The sequence below is a fragment of the Pan paniscus genome, chromosome 3, assembly GCF_029289425.2.
Source record: "Pan paniscus chromosome 3, NHGRI_mPanPan1-v2.0_pri, whole genome shotgun sequence".
In the NCBI taxonomy this organism is placed as follows: Eukaryota; Metazoa; Chordata; class Mammalia; order Primates; family Hominidae; genus Pan; species Pan paniscus.
In genome coordinates, this window is record NC_073252.2 from 148,738,474 (window position 1) to 148,753,222 (window position 14,749).

Below are 14,749 nucleotides of genomic sequence, written 5' to 3' on the forward strand. Positions count from 1 at the left end.
ATTTTAGAATAATAACTTTGATAGTCAGTAAAATGTAACACTTAAAGATATACAGAAATTATCATTCTTGGTATTTATTCCTTCTAGTCAATTTTTTATTAAATAAATAGCTATATAATTATACAGTATTCCTTCTGAGTAATGAAAGAGTTCTTAAAATTCAAAAAACATACACCGTAAATGAAACTAATAAATTTTAATGCATTAATTACTTGAAATGTAAATTTTCCTCAGAAGGTACAAACATAAAACTCCAAAAATAGTTAGATAATCCACATATTGGCAGAAGATGTTCATAAACAACATAGCTAGCAAAGGATTAAGAATGAGACTACATAAAGAACTCCCACAAAACAACAAGAAAACACAGATCAAGATTATGGTGATGTAGCATTTTAAATTCATCAAAGTGACAAATTTTTAAACTCCAGCCATACCACGTGATTAGGTGATGTGAAGCAATGAGAACTTAAACACTGCTGGTGATATGTAAACTGATACACTACTTTAGAATACTGTATTGTATTGGAATACGATACTTTGGGAAAAGAATTTGCATTATCTTGTAAAGTTCAACATTTTCACCTTATAAGTCAGCAATTCTACTTCTAGGAATATATGCAGAAAATTCTTGAACAAGCACAACATGTATACGAAAATGCTAATTAATTGGTAAATAAATAGTCATGTCATGCAATACATTACAATTGAGAAAATGAACAAAACTACATGGGTCAATGTGGATGAATCTCAAACAATAATAAGACAAACAGTAATTAACAAAAAAATGCATTCAGTATGCCACATTTACCTTAAGTGCAAACATAAAAAATAAAACTCTTTATTGTTTAGAGTTATATACACGTAGTAAAGGTATAGAAAAGACAAAAGACAACACCAAATAAAAGCTAGTGGTGTTGGGGGTCAGGCGAAGAAGAGGAGACAAAGCAATTGTAGAGGAGTAACCCAATTTCATAAACAGTGATCCTTTTTGTATGCTTAGAGTATTTCAAAAAAAAATTTAAGCTATACATAAATAACTAAACTTACTTTGGCTTAATTTAAAAAAAAAAAACAAAAACTACATTCTTCCAAACCCAGTTTTTAGCTACCTGTAAGATTAGCACAGGGCAGACATCAGCCAGAGCTTTTCTGTTTACTCATCCACCTTACGTTGCTAAAACAACTGTTCATCTTTGAATATAGTGCGCCACCTTGTGTTCAAAAGCTTTTAACTCATATAAAATTCTGAGACCCATGTTTGTAAACAGGGCTTCCTCGAAAAAAAAATATTAGGTTGGTGCAAAAGTAATTGCAGTTTTTGCTGCAACTACTTTTTCAGCACCCTAGTATAAATTCCTTTATGCTGTGGCAATAGATTTACCATTATAAAGATAAGTACATGTAAAAACAACATTAGAAAAAATTATTTTGATTCTAAAGAAATTAGAAATGCTTTATATTTATTTCTATTGATAATCTTTTTGAGCTTTCATTTTGCTGTACTTTCAGAAGATAACTTGCCTTTTTTCCTTGATTTTAAGTATCCAAATTTTTTAAATGACTAAAATTCAAAAATTATAGATATTTAAAATGCTACAATACGCTTTCATAAAGAAACTTACCTTTGAATGAGTGATTGATAAAGTGTCTACCCATACACGCCAGCCACCCCACTCATATTTGACTGCATGGTAAAGCAGGATTCTGAATATGGCGTATACCATTTCCGTTATCTTTTGCTCATCTGAATTCTTAGGATTAAAATAGCAGAGAGAAAGCATCCATTCTTGCCACACAGAGCATTGTAGCAAGCTCCTGAAAATTATAAAAGGGTACTAAATTACTGAAGAAAAAAAAATTATCTAAAATAAATCTAAAGGTTTAAAACAAAATAACCTGCCCCTCCCTTTCCCCCCGAAAAAGAAACACATGTAGTTATACATTAAGAACAATTCGACAATGTGGTACTAAAAATTCTAACTTAACTATGTGGTACATTATTTACATACTCTTAATAAAAAAATAGAAAAATCATTTCACAATATTTTTAAAGCAATTTTTCTTAGATAAAATGGGCTTATACAAAAGTACATTTGAATACTGCAAATAAATGCTTTCTGATTCAGCTTACCTCCTGTTTTCTCTACTGTTATTAAAAAGTTTAATCATGTCAGAAAGAAAGGCTCTGCGAACCTCCATGCTCTCTGGGCACTGGGGAGAATTTCGAAGTAGGGTCGCAATTACTTTTAGTATCTCTGTAAGACAGTTTATAAATAAGTGAAAACCAAACTCAACAAAAAACTCATGATAGAAGGTCATCCATCTATTGCAATTTCTTTTGTTTCCCTAACACAAATCTCTACCAAAAACATCCTCTTCTGTTATTAAAAAAAATCACCTCTGGAAAGAAATGACAATACATTCATTAGAAAGCATTTATAAATATGAAAGGAAATTTCTTTCATGATTCAAATGTGCAAAAATAAAGCTGAACTTTAAAAGGTTAAAATAAAACAAGTTAAATTATAAATGAATTAAATCTCAGTGAAACTGCTTACTCTGAGATATACCAAATAGTAAAGTTGATCTTAAAAACAAGCAGGCCGGGCGAGGTGGCTCACGCCTGTAATTCCAACATTTTGGGAAGCTGAGGTGGGTGGATCACTTGAGGTGAGGAGTTCGAGAGCGGCCTGGCCAACATGGCAAAACCCCATCTCTACTAAAAATACAAAAATTAGCCAGGTGTGGTGGCGTGTGCCTGTAATCCCAGCTACTCAGGAGGGTGAGACAGGTGAATCGCTTGAACCCAGGAGGCAGAGGCTGCAGTGAGCCAAGATCGTGCCACTGCACCCCAGCCTAAGCGACACAGCAAGACTCTGTCTCAAAAAAAAATAATGAAATAAAATAAAAAATACTATAATCAAAATCTCAGAAAAATATAATAAATTCTTAGATTCCTCATCATAATTTATGGTACGCACACATAGTCTTTCATAGCTGGGATTATAGGCACCTGCCACCACGCCTAGCTAATTTTTGTATTTTTAGTAGTGACAGCATTTCACCATCTTGGTCAGGCTGGTCTTGAACTCCTGACCTCGTGATCCACCTGCCTTGGCCTCCCAAAGTGCTGGGATTACAGGCATGAGCCACCACGCCCGGCCTACCATAGAGAATTTTTAAAGGTGTGAAGATTCTCTTTCATAATCTTAAAAGTAAAATTAGACACAAAAAACCCAAAGGAAATTAAAACCTATTCAACATCCCATCTCCCCAGAAAATGCAAACTAAACTACTATTGTAATGGTCTTAGCATAAAGCTATTTAAATCTCCAGAATTTAGCTTAAATTAGGCCAGGCACAGCGGCTCATGCCTGTAATCCCAGAACTTTGGGAGGCTGAGGCAGTTGGATAATTTGAGGTCAAGAGTTCAAGACCACCATGGCCAACATGGCGAAATCCCATCTCCACAAAAAATACAAAAATTAGCCAGGCCTGGTAGCAGGCGCCTGTAATCCCAGCTACCAGGGAGGCTGAAGCAGGAAAATCACTTGAACCAGGAGGCAGAGGTTACAGTGGCTGAGATCCTGGCACTCTACTCTAGTCTGGGCAACAGAGCACAAGACTCGGTCTCTAAATAAATAAATAATCTCCAGAACTTAGCTTCTTAGCTTAAATTAAAACAAAAAAAAATTCTTTTAAAAATATGCACTTAGACCAGGTGCAGTAGGCTCATGCCTGTAATACCAGCACTTTGGGAGGCTGAGGTGGGAAGATTGCTTGAGCCCAGGAGTTTTAGACCAGCCTGGGCAACATAGGCAAAATAATGACATCACGTTTCTCTGAAAGCTGAGGAAAATTAAACCTCAAAGCCACGTGCTTTGAAAATTAGCACTGGAGTACCAAACACACAAATACACCTAACCACATAAAATGTAATTAAATTTTAAAACTCTACAAACTAATAATTTTAATAACATGATCTTAAAAAGCAAGATGAAAAAGGAATACTTTATACAAGTGCTTAAGAATTCTAAATATCAAAAGACTGTTTAACAAGACTATCTTCATAAACAATAAAGAAGACATATTGTTCTATTCCAAATTTGGTATTTTTATATTCACAGTAATTTAAGATAAAACTACCCCAATGGTTCTTGTAATTCTGCCTGACATCACTAAATAGCACAATCAAAATTTTGCTGAAAGTCTGAACACATATTACATCAAGACCTTAAGCAAACAATTCTTCAAAACCTTTATATAAGAATTTCCACATAACTTAAGGTTGATTCGAAGGAATACTCAATATAAAACCCAAACAAAACTAGTATAATATCATCACCCTTAATGAAACATTCATCTAACAATCTGTTTCAACAACATCAATTTTAGGTTGTTCACAGTGACTTTCTTTTTAAGTAGCAAAAGGTAGTTTTTGTTAAAGTATATAAAATACATACGAGGGTTTTGTATCTTCACTGAAGAATCAGGATCTGGATGCTGTTTATGTATCACCTGAGTACCAATCTGTTCTATAAGAATCTACAGAAGTAAAACAATGGATTACATTAGCAAATCACTGGATTAGCATCACTATTAATGAACTTTAAGTGCATCACTATTAATGAACTTTAAGTACAACACTAATCAAAATATAGTATATTTTAGTCCAATATTGTCATGCTAAATATTATACTTCTAAAATAACTACAGCATTATTACTCTATGTTTTCTTAATTATAAAATGAGACATCAGATAGTTAATACAATGGAGGGAACATTTAAACAGAAATAACGATACTGTTTAGAAATTCACAGATTAATAATAGTTTTCTAAAAATGCAGCCACATCTCCTTATATCATTTCAAAGCTGTACATTACAAACTTAAATGGTCTGGTCAGCATGGTGGCTCATGCCTGTAATCCCAGAACTTTGGGAGGCTGAGGTGGGTAGATCGCCTGAGGTCAGGAGTTCGAGACCAGCCTGGCCAACATAGCAAAACCCGTCACTACTAAAAATACAAAAATTAGCCGGGTTAGGTGGTGTGCACCTGTAATCCCAGCTACTGGGGAGGCTGAGACAGGAGAATCACTTGAACCCGGGAGGTGGAGGTTGTAGTGAGCCAAGACTGTACCACTGCACTCCAGCCTGGGTGACAGAGTGAGACTCTGTCTCAAAAAATAAAATAAAAATAAATGATCTTATTTACCTACACAATGTTAAGAGGCATTTTTATAATAAGAAATTTAGAGGAGTAAATCCTAAGTACATTCCTACCTCAAACAGCACATTGTATGTGGTCATTGTGATTAAATTTGTCTGAAGCATGAGCCTTTCAGCTAGCAATGAAAACAATCCATGTCCAAGCATGACTTCTGCTTTCCTCCTGCAATTACACAAAAAGAAATCATCAAATGTAGAGCTTTTCTGTGCTCTACTTAATATGCATGCTGGATGAAGGAAACACAAAATACTTTTTCACATTACAAACAATTCCCAACTCAATTACTCTCCCAACTATCTTCAATCTAGAACTTTTAAGGCCACAAAACCTTTAAGCAGAGAAATGCTAACTATATAAGCATAGCCGAAGTTAAAAATTAAAAAAAAAAAAGACAAGTGTGCCTATGCTACAGCACAGCAAAAACCTCCTCCAAAATCTTCAGAGCAGTTATTTATTTAACGAAGTTGCTACAATCTACCAGCACTAACTTACTCTCCCCTGGGGATGATCATCTAAAGCACAATAAATACTTAAGTAGAAAAACAATGTGAAGAAAAAGTAGAAGAAATGTAATATAATTTTTTAAAATAAATACTATGAAAACATATATACCAAAATTAACCTTCCAAGCATAAATTCAGAAACTAAAGGATCACAAACTTTAATTTTACCCTTGGGGTCAGCAAAGCTTTTCTGCAAATGGCCAGGGGGTAAATATTTTAGAATTTGTGGACCAGGTGATTTCTGTCACAACTCAACACTGTCCTTGTATCATGAAAGCAGCCACAGATGATACACAAATAAATTATTGTGGCTGTTTTCCAATAAAACTTTATTTACAGGTGGCTAACTGGATTCCTAAAGACTTCAGTTTACCAACACTTGTTCTACCCCCAAAATTTTCTTTTTAAAATAAACTACTTCTGGTACAAAGAACAAGAGGTAGAACATAAATATCTGTATTCAGCTAAGAAAATAAGCGTGGAAGTTTCAGTTTTGAGTTACGCATACAGCAGAACACACTATGTGACAAACATCCAGGTTACTGTATTACTTTATAATACAGATAAAGCAACAATGGTGTGAGTCACCTGAAATCAAGTCTCCATAGCTTCTTGAATGCAAGCTGTCCAAACTAATTCTCATAATTCACATTAAATACATGAATAATTTAAATAATTTTATGTACAAAAAAATTATTCCTGTTCAATTTAATTTTTAAAATATGTACTAGTGGGAATACATTTATACAGCAATTTATGAATAAAAATAAAAGAAAAACTAGAGGACTATAGAACAAAATTACTACTGCAAAGATTTATAAAATAAATAAGTACAATACAACAGTCCATCTTAGATTTCGGCATACTTACTTTGGGGCCAGATGTTTTAAAAAATAACCCATTGCCTTAAGAGCTTGTACCCTGATTCCTTCACTTTTCGATGCCAGAAGTTTGTAGATAACACTGAATGAATAAAAATTTAAAACAAACTATTTTGAGTATAATTTTTAAATGGAAAGGTTTAAAATATATACTTTTCATATTATTATAAATCTATTTCAAATAATATGGAAGGAAATTTAATACAGATTTCTGTATATAAAAAATCTGCTTATCTCAGGCTAGAGTTCCTTTCAATGAAAACTAAGAAATGAGAAGAAATTGGAATATAAGAAATGAGGTGACTTTTCCATGCACATACTTATATGTAACGTGTGCCTCAAGCTAGCTTTCAGACACTTTTTTCCTTCTGCTACAGGCTTATAAATGTTCTGAAGGTTACCAACTTGTTATTTTAAGTCAGTAGAAAGAAAGCATTCTCTAATGGTAGCACATATTTAAATTTCTAAATAATTGTCGCCATGAAAAACAAGACAGTAGGCTAATAATAAATGATTATCAGAAATAATTACAAAAGTAAAAAGATTTACAACCAAAGAACTGCTAAAAATAAATTTCTCATTCAATTCTCAAAAATTATATAGTAATCTAATTTAATTTTTAAAGATCTATGAGGCAGCTGGATGCAGTGGCTCACGTCTGTAATCCCAGCAGTTTGGGAGGCCAAGGCAGGCAGATCACCTGAAGTCAGGAGTTCGAGACCAGCCTAGCCAACATGGTGAGACCCCATCTCTACTAAAAATACAAAAATTAGCTGGGTGTGGTGGCATGTGCCTGTAATCCAGCTTCTCGGGAGGCTGAGGCAGGAGAATCGCTTGAACCTGGGAGGTGGAGGTTGCAGGGAGCCGAGATCATGCCACTGCACTCCAGCCTGGGCAACACAGTGAGACTCTGTCTCAAAAACAAACAAACAAACAAACAAAGATCTAGGAAGGCCTTCTGATTTTAGTATAAGTAAAGTATAATGCAACTGAAATTAAACTGATTCATTACAGCATTCCCTTCCTCATAAACATTTAGAACAAGAACAGTAATTAGAAACTCTTATAATTACTTTTAAAAATTAAGGATATCAGTATCCTCCTAGATCAAAATTTTGGTGTTTAGTAAGTTAGAAAACATTCTGAACAAAAAAGGAAATATCTTCAACCTCTAGTGATCAATAGAAAAGCAGGTATATAAAAAAGAAGTTTGATTCCTTTTAAAACATGAACTAAAGGCATCCAGGTCCATATCACAGTGTAACTGCATAATTTTAATTCAAATCTTAGTACAAAAACTTAACAGTCAATCATTAGGAAAATACTAATATGTTGTATGTTTCTTTTCTTCAAGGATTTAAATTCAGCCAAATAAAAATTAAACCTTTTAAAAGAAATATTAATATAATACCAGTTTAAAATCACAATAGGTTTTTGAGTTTTTTTCCCCAAAGATGGCAGATTTGAGGGCTTTAGCATTTCTCAGCCACTTAGAAATAGCAAGATAGTATATAAAAATCAACTGTGAGCTTTAATTCAGGAAGAAAAGCAGGACTCCACCAGAATCATGAAAGGCACCCTAGTTCCCGAGAGCACTTTGTTTCTCCCAAGACCTGGAGCTAACTGGGAAAGAGGTATGGAGATACTGTGAGGGAAAGACACCAGGAAAAGTTGCAGGGACCAACAGCAGGATGCCATTTTGAATTCAAGCACACACAATTCAAACTGGAAATCTGGCAGTGTGGCTGTGCAGGCATGCCAGAGATTAGAGTCCCTGCTTTGGAGCCAGAATTGTGAAAACTGCCTCAGCAGTAGGTGTTATAATTGTACTCCACCCCGTCGCAGGCCTGGGGTGGGAGGAAAGCTGCTACAGCTGCAATATCTCCTGGACAACAAGACTTGGCAGGCAGAGGCAGCTTGGTGACCTGGAACCAGTCTGCATGTGTCATTGCTGGGTGCTCCAGCCTGCTACCCTGACACTGTGGTGCAGCAGGGCCCTCTCTGCTCCACTCTCAGGCAGAAATCCAGACATTCAAGCCACCCCACCCTTCGTAGACACAGATCATGGCACTGGACCCTCTTTGCTCCATGCCCAGGCAGATCTCCAGGCAACTGACGCACCCACTCCCACGGACTAGCAACCTGAGCCCTATTCCACGTGGTGCAGCAAGATGCACAGGCAGATCTCCAGGCATTAAATGCACTTGCTTGCCCAGATTGGCAGCCTGAGCCACCCCACTCTTCCTTTGCAGAGATCCAGGTTCAGAGGGGTCCTCTATGCTTCATGCTCAGGGAGATCTCCAGGCATTCAGGGCAGCTGCTTGGCTACTCCAGCAGCCTGAGTCACCTCACCCCTCTGTGCAAAGATCTTGGTGCAAGGGGGAACCTCTCTGCTCCATGGCCAGGCAGATTTCCAGGCATTCAGACTACTCAGTCACCTGGAACAGCAACCTCTGCACCATTCCTATGTAGAGATCCTGGTACAGGGGGCCCTCTCTGTTTCACACCCAAGCCTATCTCCAGGGATTCAAAATAACTGCTTGCCTGGTTCAGTACCCTGAGGTGTCCCACCATTCCAGTGCAGAAATCCTGGTGTAGGAGACCCTCTCCATTTCACAGCCAGTAGATCTCCAGGAATCTGGAAAACCCATTTTTCCTGGATTAGGAGTTTAGGCCATCCCCATTCCCATGCAGAGAACTTGGGGCTGAGGTTTCCCATCACTATTTTTTGTGCCCTTCTCCAGAGCATAGAAGGGAGCTCAGACCACCGTGCACTACACACATCAGCTTATTGCCTGACGCAACAGAGAAGTTCTCCCACTAAACAAGGGTCAAGTATATACCCAGCCACATTGGCCAAAGCCCACTCTTACTCATAACTGCCATCCAATGGCTTGTAGGTTGAACTGCACAGCCCAACATAAAACCTGCTGACGGAAGTGTATAAAGCTACAGAAGCAAAGCCAAAAGGCCCTACCCAGCATTCTCTATAGCCACACCCCCTATGAAGACAGGGAAAGAGAAAGAAGACAAAAAAATAATAATAACATTACAGAGAAAGAAAAAAATCTTAAAAGCATGAAAATTATTACAAAAGTTAGAAGTGTCAGCATCTCCAAAGAAGGAACCACCACAAAACTTCAGACACCATGAAAAATCTGAGTGTGGTGACACCATCAAAGGATCACACTGGCTCTCCAACCATGGTCCATAACCAAAATGGAAACTCAGAAGAATTGACAAATAAATAATTCAAAGCATGGACTGCAAGGAAGCTCAATGATATCCAAGACAATGTTGAAAATTAAAAGAAACTTCTAAAGCAATCCAGGAGACGAATGGGATTAAACATCTTAAAAAGAAATCAATCAGAGATCCTGGAATTGAAAAACTCACTTAAGAAATTACAAAACAAAACTGAAAGTTTTATCAGCAGACTGGACAAACCAAAAGAGAATTTCAAAGCTTGAAGACCGATCTTTCAAATTTACCTAAACAAAAATTTTCAAAAACAGGTTGAAAAATGAAAAAAAGTCTTCAAGAAATATAAGACTATGCAAAGCAGCCAAACCTATAAATTACTGGCATTACTGAGAGAGATGGATAAAAAGAAAACAACGTGGAAAACATATGTGAGGAAATAATTCAAGTTGCTAGAGATACAGACATCCAAATACAAGAAATCTAGAGAACATCACAAGATACCATACAAAATGAACATCACCACAGCATATAGTCACCAGACTGCCCAAGATCAATATTAAAGAAAAAATCTTAAAGGTAGCCAGAGAAAAAGGTCAGATCACATACAAACAGAACCCCATCAGCCTAACAGCAGACTTCTTGGCAGAAACCACACAAGCCAGGAGACATTGAGGGCTTATTTTCAGTATCCTTAAAAGAAAATAAATTGGCCGGGCGCGGTGGCTCACGCTTGTAATCCCAGCACTTTGGGAGGCCGAGGCGGGCGGATCACGAGGTCAGGAGTTCGACACCACGGTGAAACCCCGTCTCTACTAAAAAATACAAAAAATTAGCCGGGCGTGGTGGCGGGCGCCTGTAGTCCCAGCTACTTGGAGAGGCTGAGGCAGGAGAATGGCGTGAACCCGGGAGGCGGAGCTTGCAGTGAGCCGAGGTCGAGCCACTGCACTCCAGCCTGGGTGACAAAGCGAGACTCCGTCTCAAAAAAAAAAAAGAAAAAAGAAAATAAATTTAGCCAAGAAATTTCATATCCACCCAAACTAAGCTTAATAAGCAAAGGAGAAATAAATGTTTTTCAGGCAAGCAAGCATCAAGGGAATTTGTTACCTATAGACCAACCTTACAAGAGATCCTTAAGGGAGTTCTAAACATGGAAATGTAAGAACAACACTTACTACCACAAAAATGCATGTACGTAGCTTGCAAACCTTATAAAACAACCACACAAAAGAAATTACAAAGCAACCAGCTAACAACTTCATGATAGGATCAAAATCTCACATATCAATATTAATTATGAGTGTAAATGGTCTAAATGCCCCCACTCAAAAGACACAGAATGGCATATTGGATAAAAAAAAACAAAACTCATCCATCTACTGTCTTTAAGAGACCTATTTCAGCTGGGCGCAGTGGCTCACGTCTGTAATCCCAGCACTTTGGGAGGCCGAGGCAGGAGGATCACGAGGTCAGGAGATCGAGACCATCCTGGCTAACACAGTGAAACCCCGTCTTTACTAAAAACACACAAAAAAATTAGCCAAGCATGGTGGCGGGCGCCTGTATTCCCAGCTACTCAGGAGGCTAAGGCAGGAGAATGGCGCGAACCTGGGAGGCAGAGCTTGCAGTGAGCAGAGATCGCGCCACTGCACTCCAGCCTGAATGACAGAGCAAGGCTCCGTATCAAAAAAAAAAAAAAAAGAGAGACCTATTTCACATATAACACCACTCATAGGCTCATAGTACAGGGTTGGGGAAAGATCTACCACACAGAGAGAACAGAGAAAAAGAGCAGTTGTCACTATTCTTATATCAGATAAAACAAACGATAAACTATCAAGAGTTAAAAAGGACAAAAAATGGCATTGCATAATGAAAAATAGTTCAATTCAACAAGAAAACTTAATTACCTTAAATATATATGCACCCAATAGTAGAGCAATCAGATATATAAAACAACGACTACTAGACGTAGGAACAGACTTAGACAGTCACACAATATTAGTGGTGGATTTCAACACCCCACTGACAGGCATTAGACATGCCATGGAGGCAGAAAACTAACAAATAAATTCAACACTTGACTAATTGGACCTAATAGACATCTATGGGATACTCCACCCATCAACCACAGGATACACATTCTTCTCATCTGCACACAAAACATACTCCAAGATCAACCACATGCTTCGCCATAAAGAAAGTCTCAATAAATTCAAAAAATTGAAATCATGCCAACCATATTCTCAGACCACAGTGAAATAAAAATAGAAATCAATACCAAGATGATCTCTCAAAACCATACAATTACATGGAAGTTGAACAACTTGCTCCTGAATGACTTTTGGGTAAACAATGAAATGAAGGCAGAAATTTAAAAATTTTTTGAAATAAATGAAAACAAAGCCACAACATAACCAAAACTCTAGGATACAGCCAAAGCAGTGTTAAGACGAAACTTTAGGCCAGGCACAGTGGCTCATGCCTGTAATCCCAACACTTTAGGAGGTCAAGGTGGGCAGATCACTTGAGAGCAGGAGTTCTGGACCAGCCTGGCCAACATGGTGAAACCCTGTCTTTTCCAAAAATACAAAAAAAAATAGCTAGGCATGATGGTGGGCACCTGTAATCCCAGCTACTCCGGAGGCTGAGGCAGGAGAGTCACTTGAACCCAGGAGGCAGAGGTTGTAGTGAGCTGAGACTGAGCCACTGAACTCCAGCCTGGGTGACAGAGCAGGACTGTCTCAAAAACAAAGGAAATTTTATAGCACATAGCACTAATGGCCTAAGTCAAAAAGCTAGAAAGATCTAAAATTAACAATCTAACATCACACCTAGAGGAACTAGAAAAACACAAACTATTAACCCCAAAGCTACCAGAAGAAAATAAAAAATAACAAAAATCAGAGCAGAACTAAACAAAACTGAGACCAAAAAAAATCCATACAAAGAACCAACAAAACGAAAAGCTGGTTATTTGAATGGATAAAGAAGACTGATAGACCACTAGCTAGATTAAAAAAAAAAAATCCACATACAAGCACAATCAGAAATGACAAAGTTGATGATACAACCAATCTCATAGAAATACAAAAGATCCTCAGAGACAATTATGAACACCTCTATGCACACAAACTAGAAAATCTATAGGAAATGGATAAATTCATAGAAACACAAAATCAGGAAGAAATTAAAACCCTGAACAGACCAGGATTGAGCTCCGAAACTATATACCTGCTTAAATTTGGCAGTGAATTTTTCTGGTCCAGGATTTTTTTTTTTTTTTTTTTTTTTTTTTTTGGTTACCTACTAAGCAAAAAAATCCTAGATGAGGTAAATTCACTGCCAAATTCTAGCAGATATACAAAGAAGAGGTGGTAGCAATCCTACTAAAAATATTCAAAAAACTTGAGTACAAGGAACTCCACCGTAACTTATTTTACAAAGCCGGCATCACCCTGATACCAAAACCCAGCAGAGACACAACGAAAAAGAAAACTACAGGCCAATATCCCTGATGAACACAGCTGCAAAAGTCCCCAACAAAATACTAGCAAACCAAATCCAGCAACACATCAAAAAGTTAATTCACGATGATCAAGTAGACTTCATTTCTGGAATGCGAGGTTGGTTCAACATACACAAATCAATAAATACGATTCAATACAAACAGAATTAAAAACAAAACCATACGTTTATCCCAATAGATGTGGAAAAAACTTTCAATAAAATCCAGCATCTCTTCATCATAAAAATCCTCAAGAAACCAGGCATAGAAGGAACATACATCAAAATAATGAGAGCCATCTAGGGTAAACCCACAGCTAACATCATATTAAACAGACAAAAACAGGAAGCATTCCTTTGAGAACTGGAGCAAGAAAAGGGTGCCTACTCTTACCACTCTTATTCAACATAGCACTGGAAGTCCTTGCCAGAGCAATCAGGCAAGAAAAGGGAACAAAAGGCATCCAAATAGGACAAAAAAAAATTCAAACTCTCTCTTTTCATGACAATATAATTCTACAACCAGAAAACCCTAAAGACTCCTCCAAAAGGCTCCTGTGACTGATTAAATGACTTCAGTACAGTTTCGGGATATAAAATTGATGTATAAAAATCAGTAGCATTTCCAAACAACAACAACCTTCAAGTTCATATCCAAATCAAGAAAGCAATTCCTTTTACAATATCCATGCTCAAGGATTGGAAGAATCAATATTATTTTAATGGCCATACTGCCCAAAGCAAGCCACAGATTCCATACAATTCCTACAAAACTACGAATGTGATTTTTCACAGAACTAGAAAAAAACTATACTAAAATACATACGGAACCAAAACAAGAGCCCAAATAGGCAAAGCAATCCTAAACAAAAAGAACAAAGCTGGAGTCATCACAATACCCAACTTCAAACTATACTATAAGGCTACAGTGACCAAAACAGCATGGTACTGGTATAAAAACAGACACATGTGTCAATGGAACAAAATAGAGAACCCAGAAACAAAGCCACCTACCTACAGCCATCTGATCTTTGACAAAGTAGAGAAAAATAAGCAATGGGGAAAGGACTCCCTATTCAATAAATGGTATTGGAATAGCTGGTTAGCCATATGCAGAAGAATGAAACTGGACCCTTACCTTTCACCATACAAAACTTGGCCAAGTGTGGTGGTTGACACCTGTATCCCAACACTTTGGGAGTCCAAGGTGGGTGGATCACGTGAGCCCAGGAATTTGAGACCAGCCTAGGCAACGTGGTGAAACTCTGTCTCTACAAAAAACGCAAAAATCATCTGGGCATGGTGGCACATGCCTGTAATCCCAGCTACCTGGGAGGCCAAGGTGGGAAGATCGCTTCAGATGCAGAGGCAGAGGCTGTAGTGAGCTGTGATCGTGCCACTGCACTCCAACCTGGGCAACAGAGC

At 37.4% G+C, this 14,749-nt stretch overlaps 1 protein-coding gene across 5 annotated transcripts in view; it reads right to left on the bottom strand.

Moving 5' to 3' along the window:
• The window catches only part of LRBA (LPS responsive beige-like anchor protein), a 799,485-nt gene that overhangs the window by 603,747 nt on the left and 180,989 nt on the right, over positions 1-14,749 (bottom strand). For all 5 annotated transcript variants that reach the window (XM_055111907.2, XM_063603583.1, XM_034959239.3 and 2 more), the window contains exons 18-22: positions 6,606-6,698; positions 5,286-5,394; positions 4,467-4,548; positions 2,135-2,258; positions 1,626-1,818 (exon numbers count right to left, since the gene is read on the bottom strand). In XM_055111907.2, the coding sequence (XP_054967882.2) occupies positions 1,626-1,818; positions 2,135-2,258; positions 4,467-4,548; positions 5,286-5,394; positions 6,606-6,698 (601 nt within the window). The remainder of the gene's footprint in view (positions 1-1,625; positions 1,819-2,134; positions 2,259-4,466; positions 4,549-5,285; positions 5,395-6,605; positions 6,699-14,749) is intronic.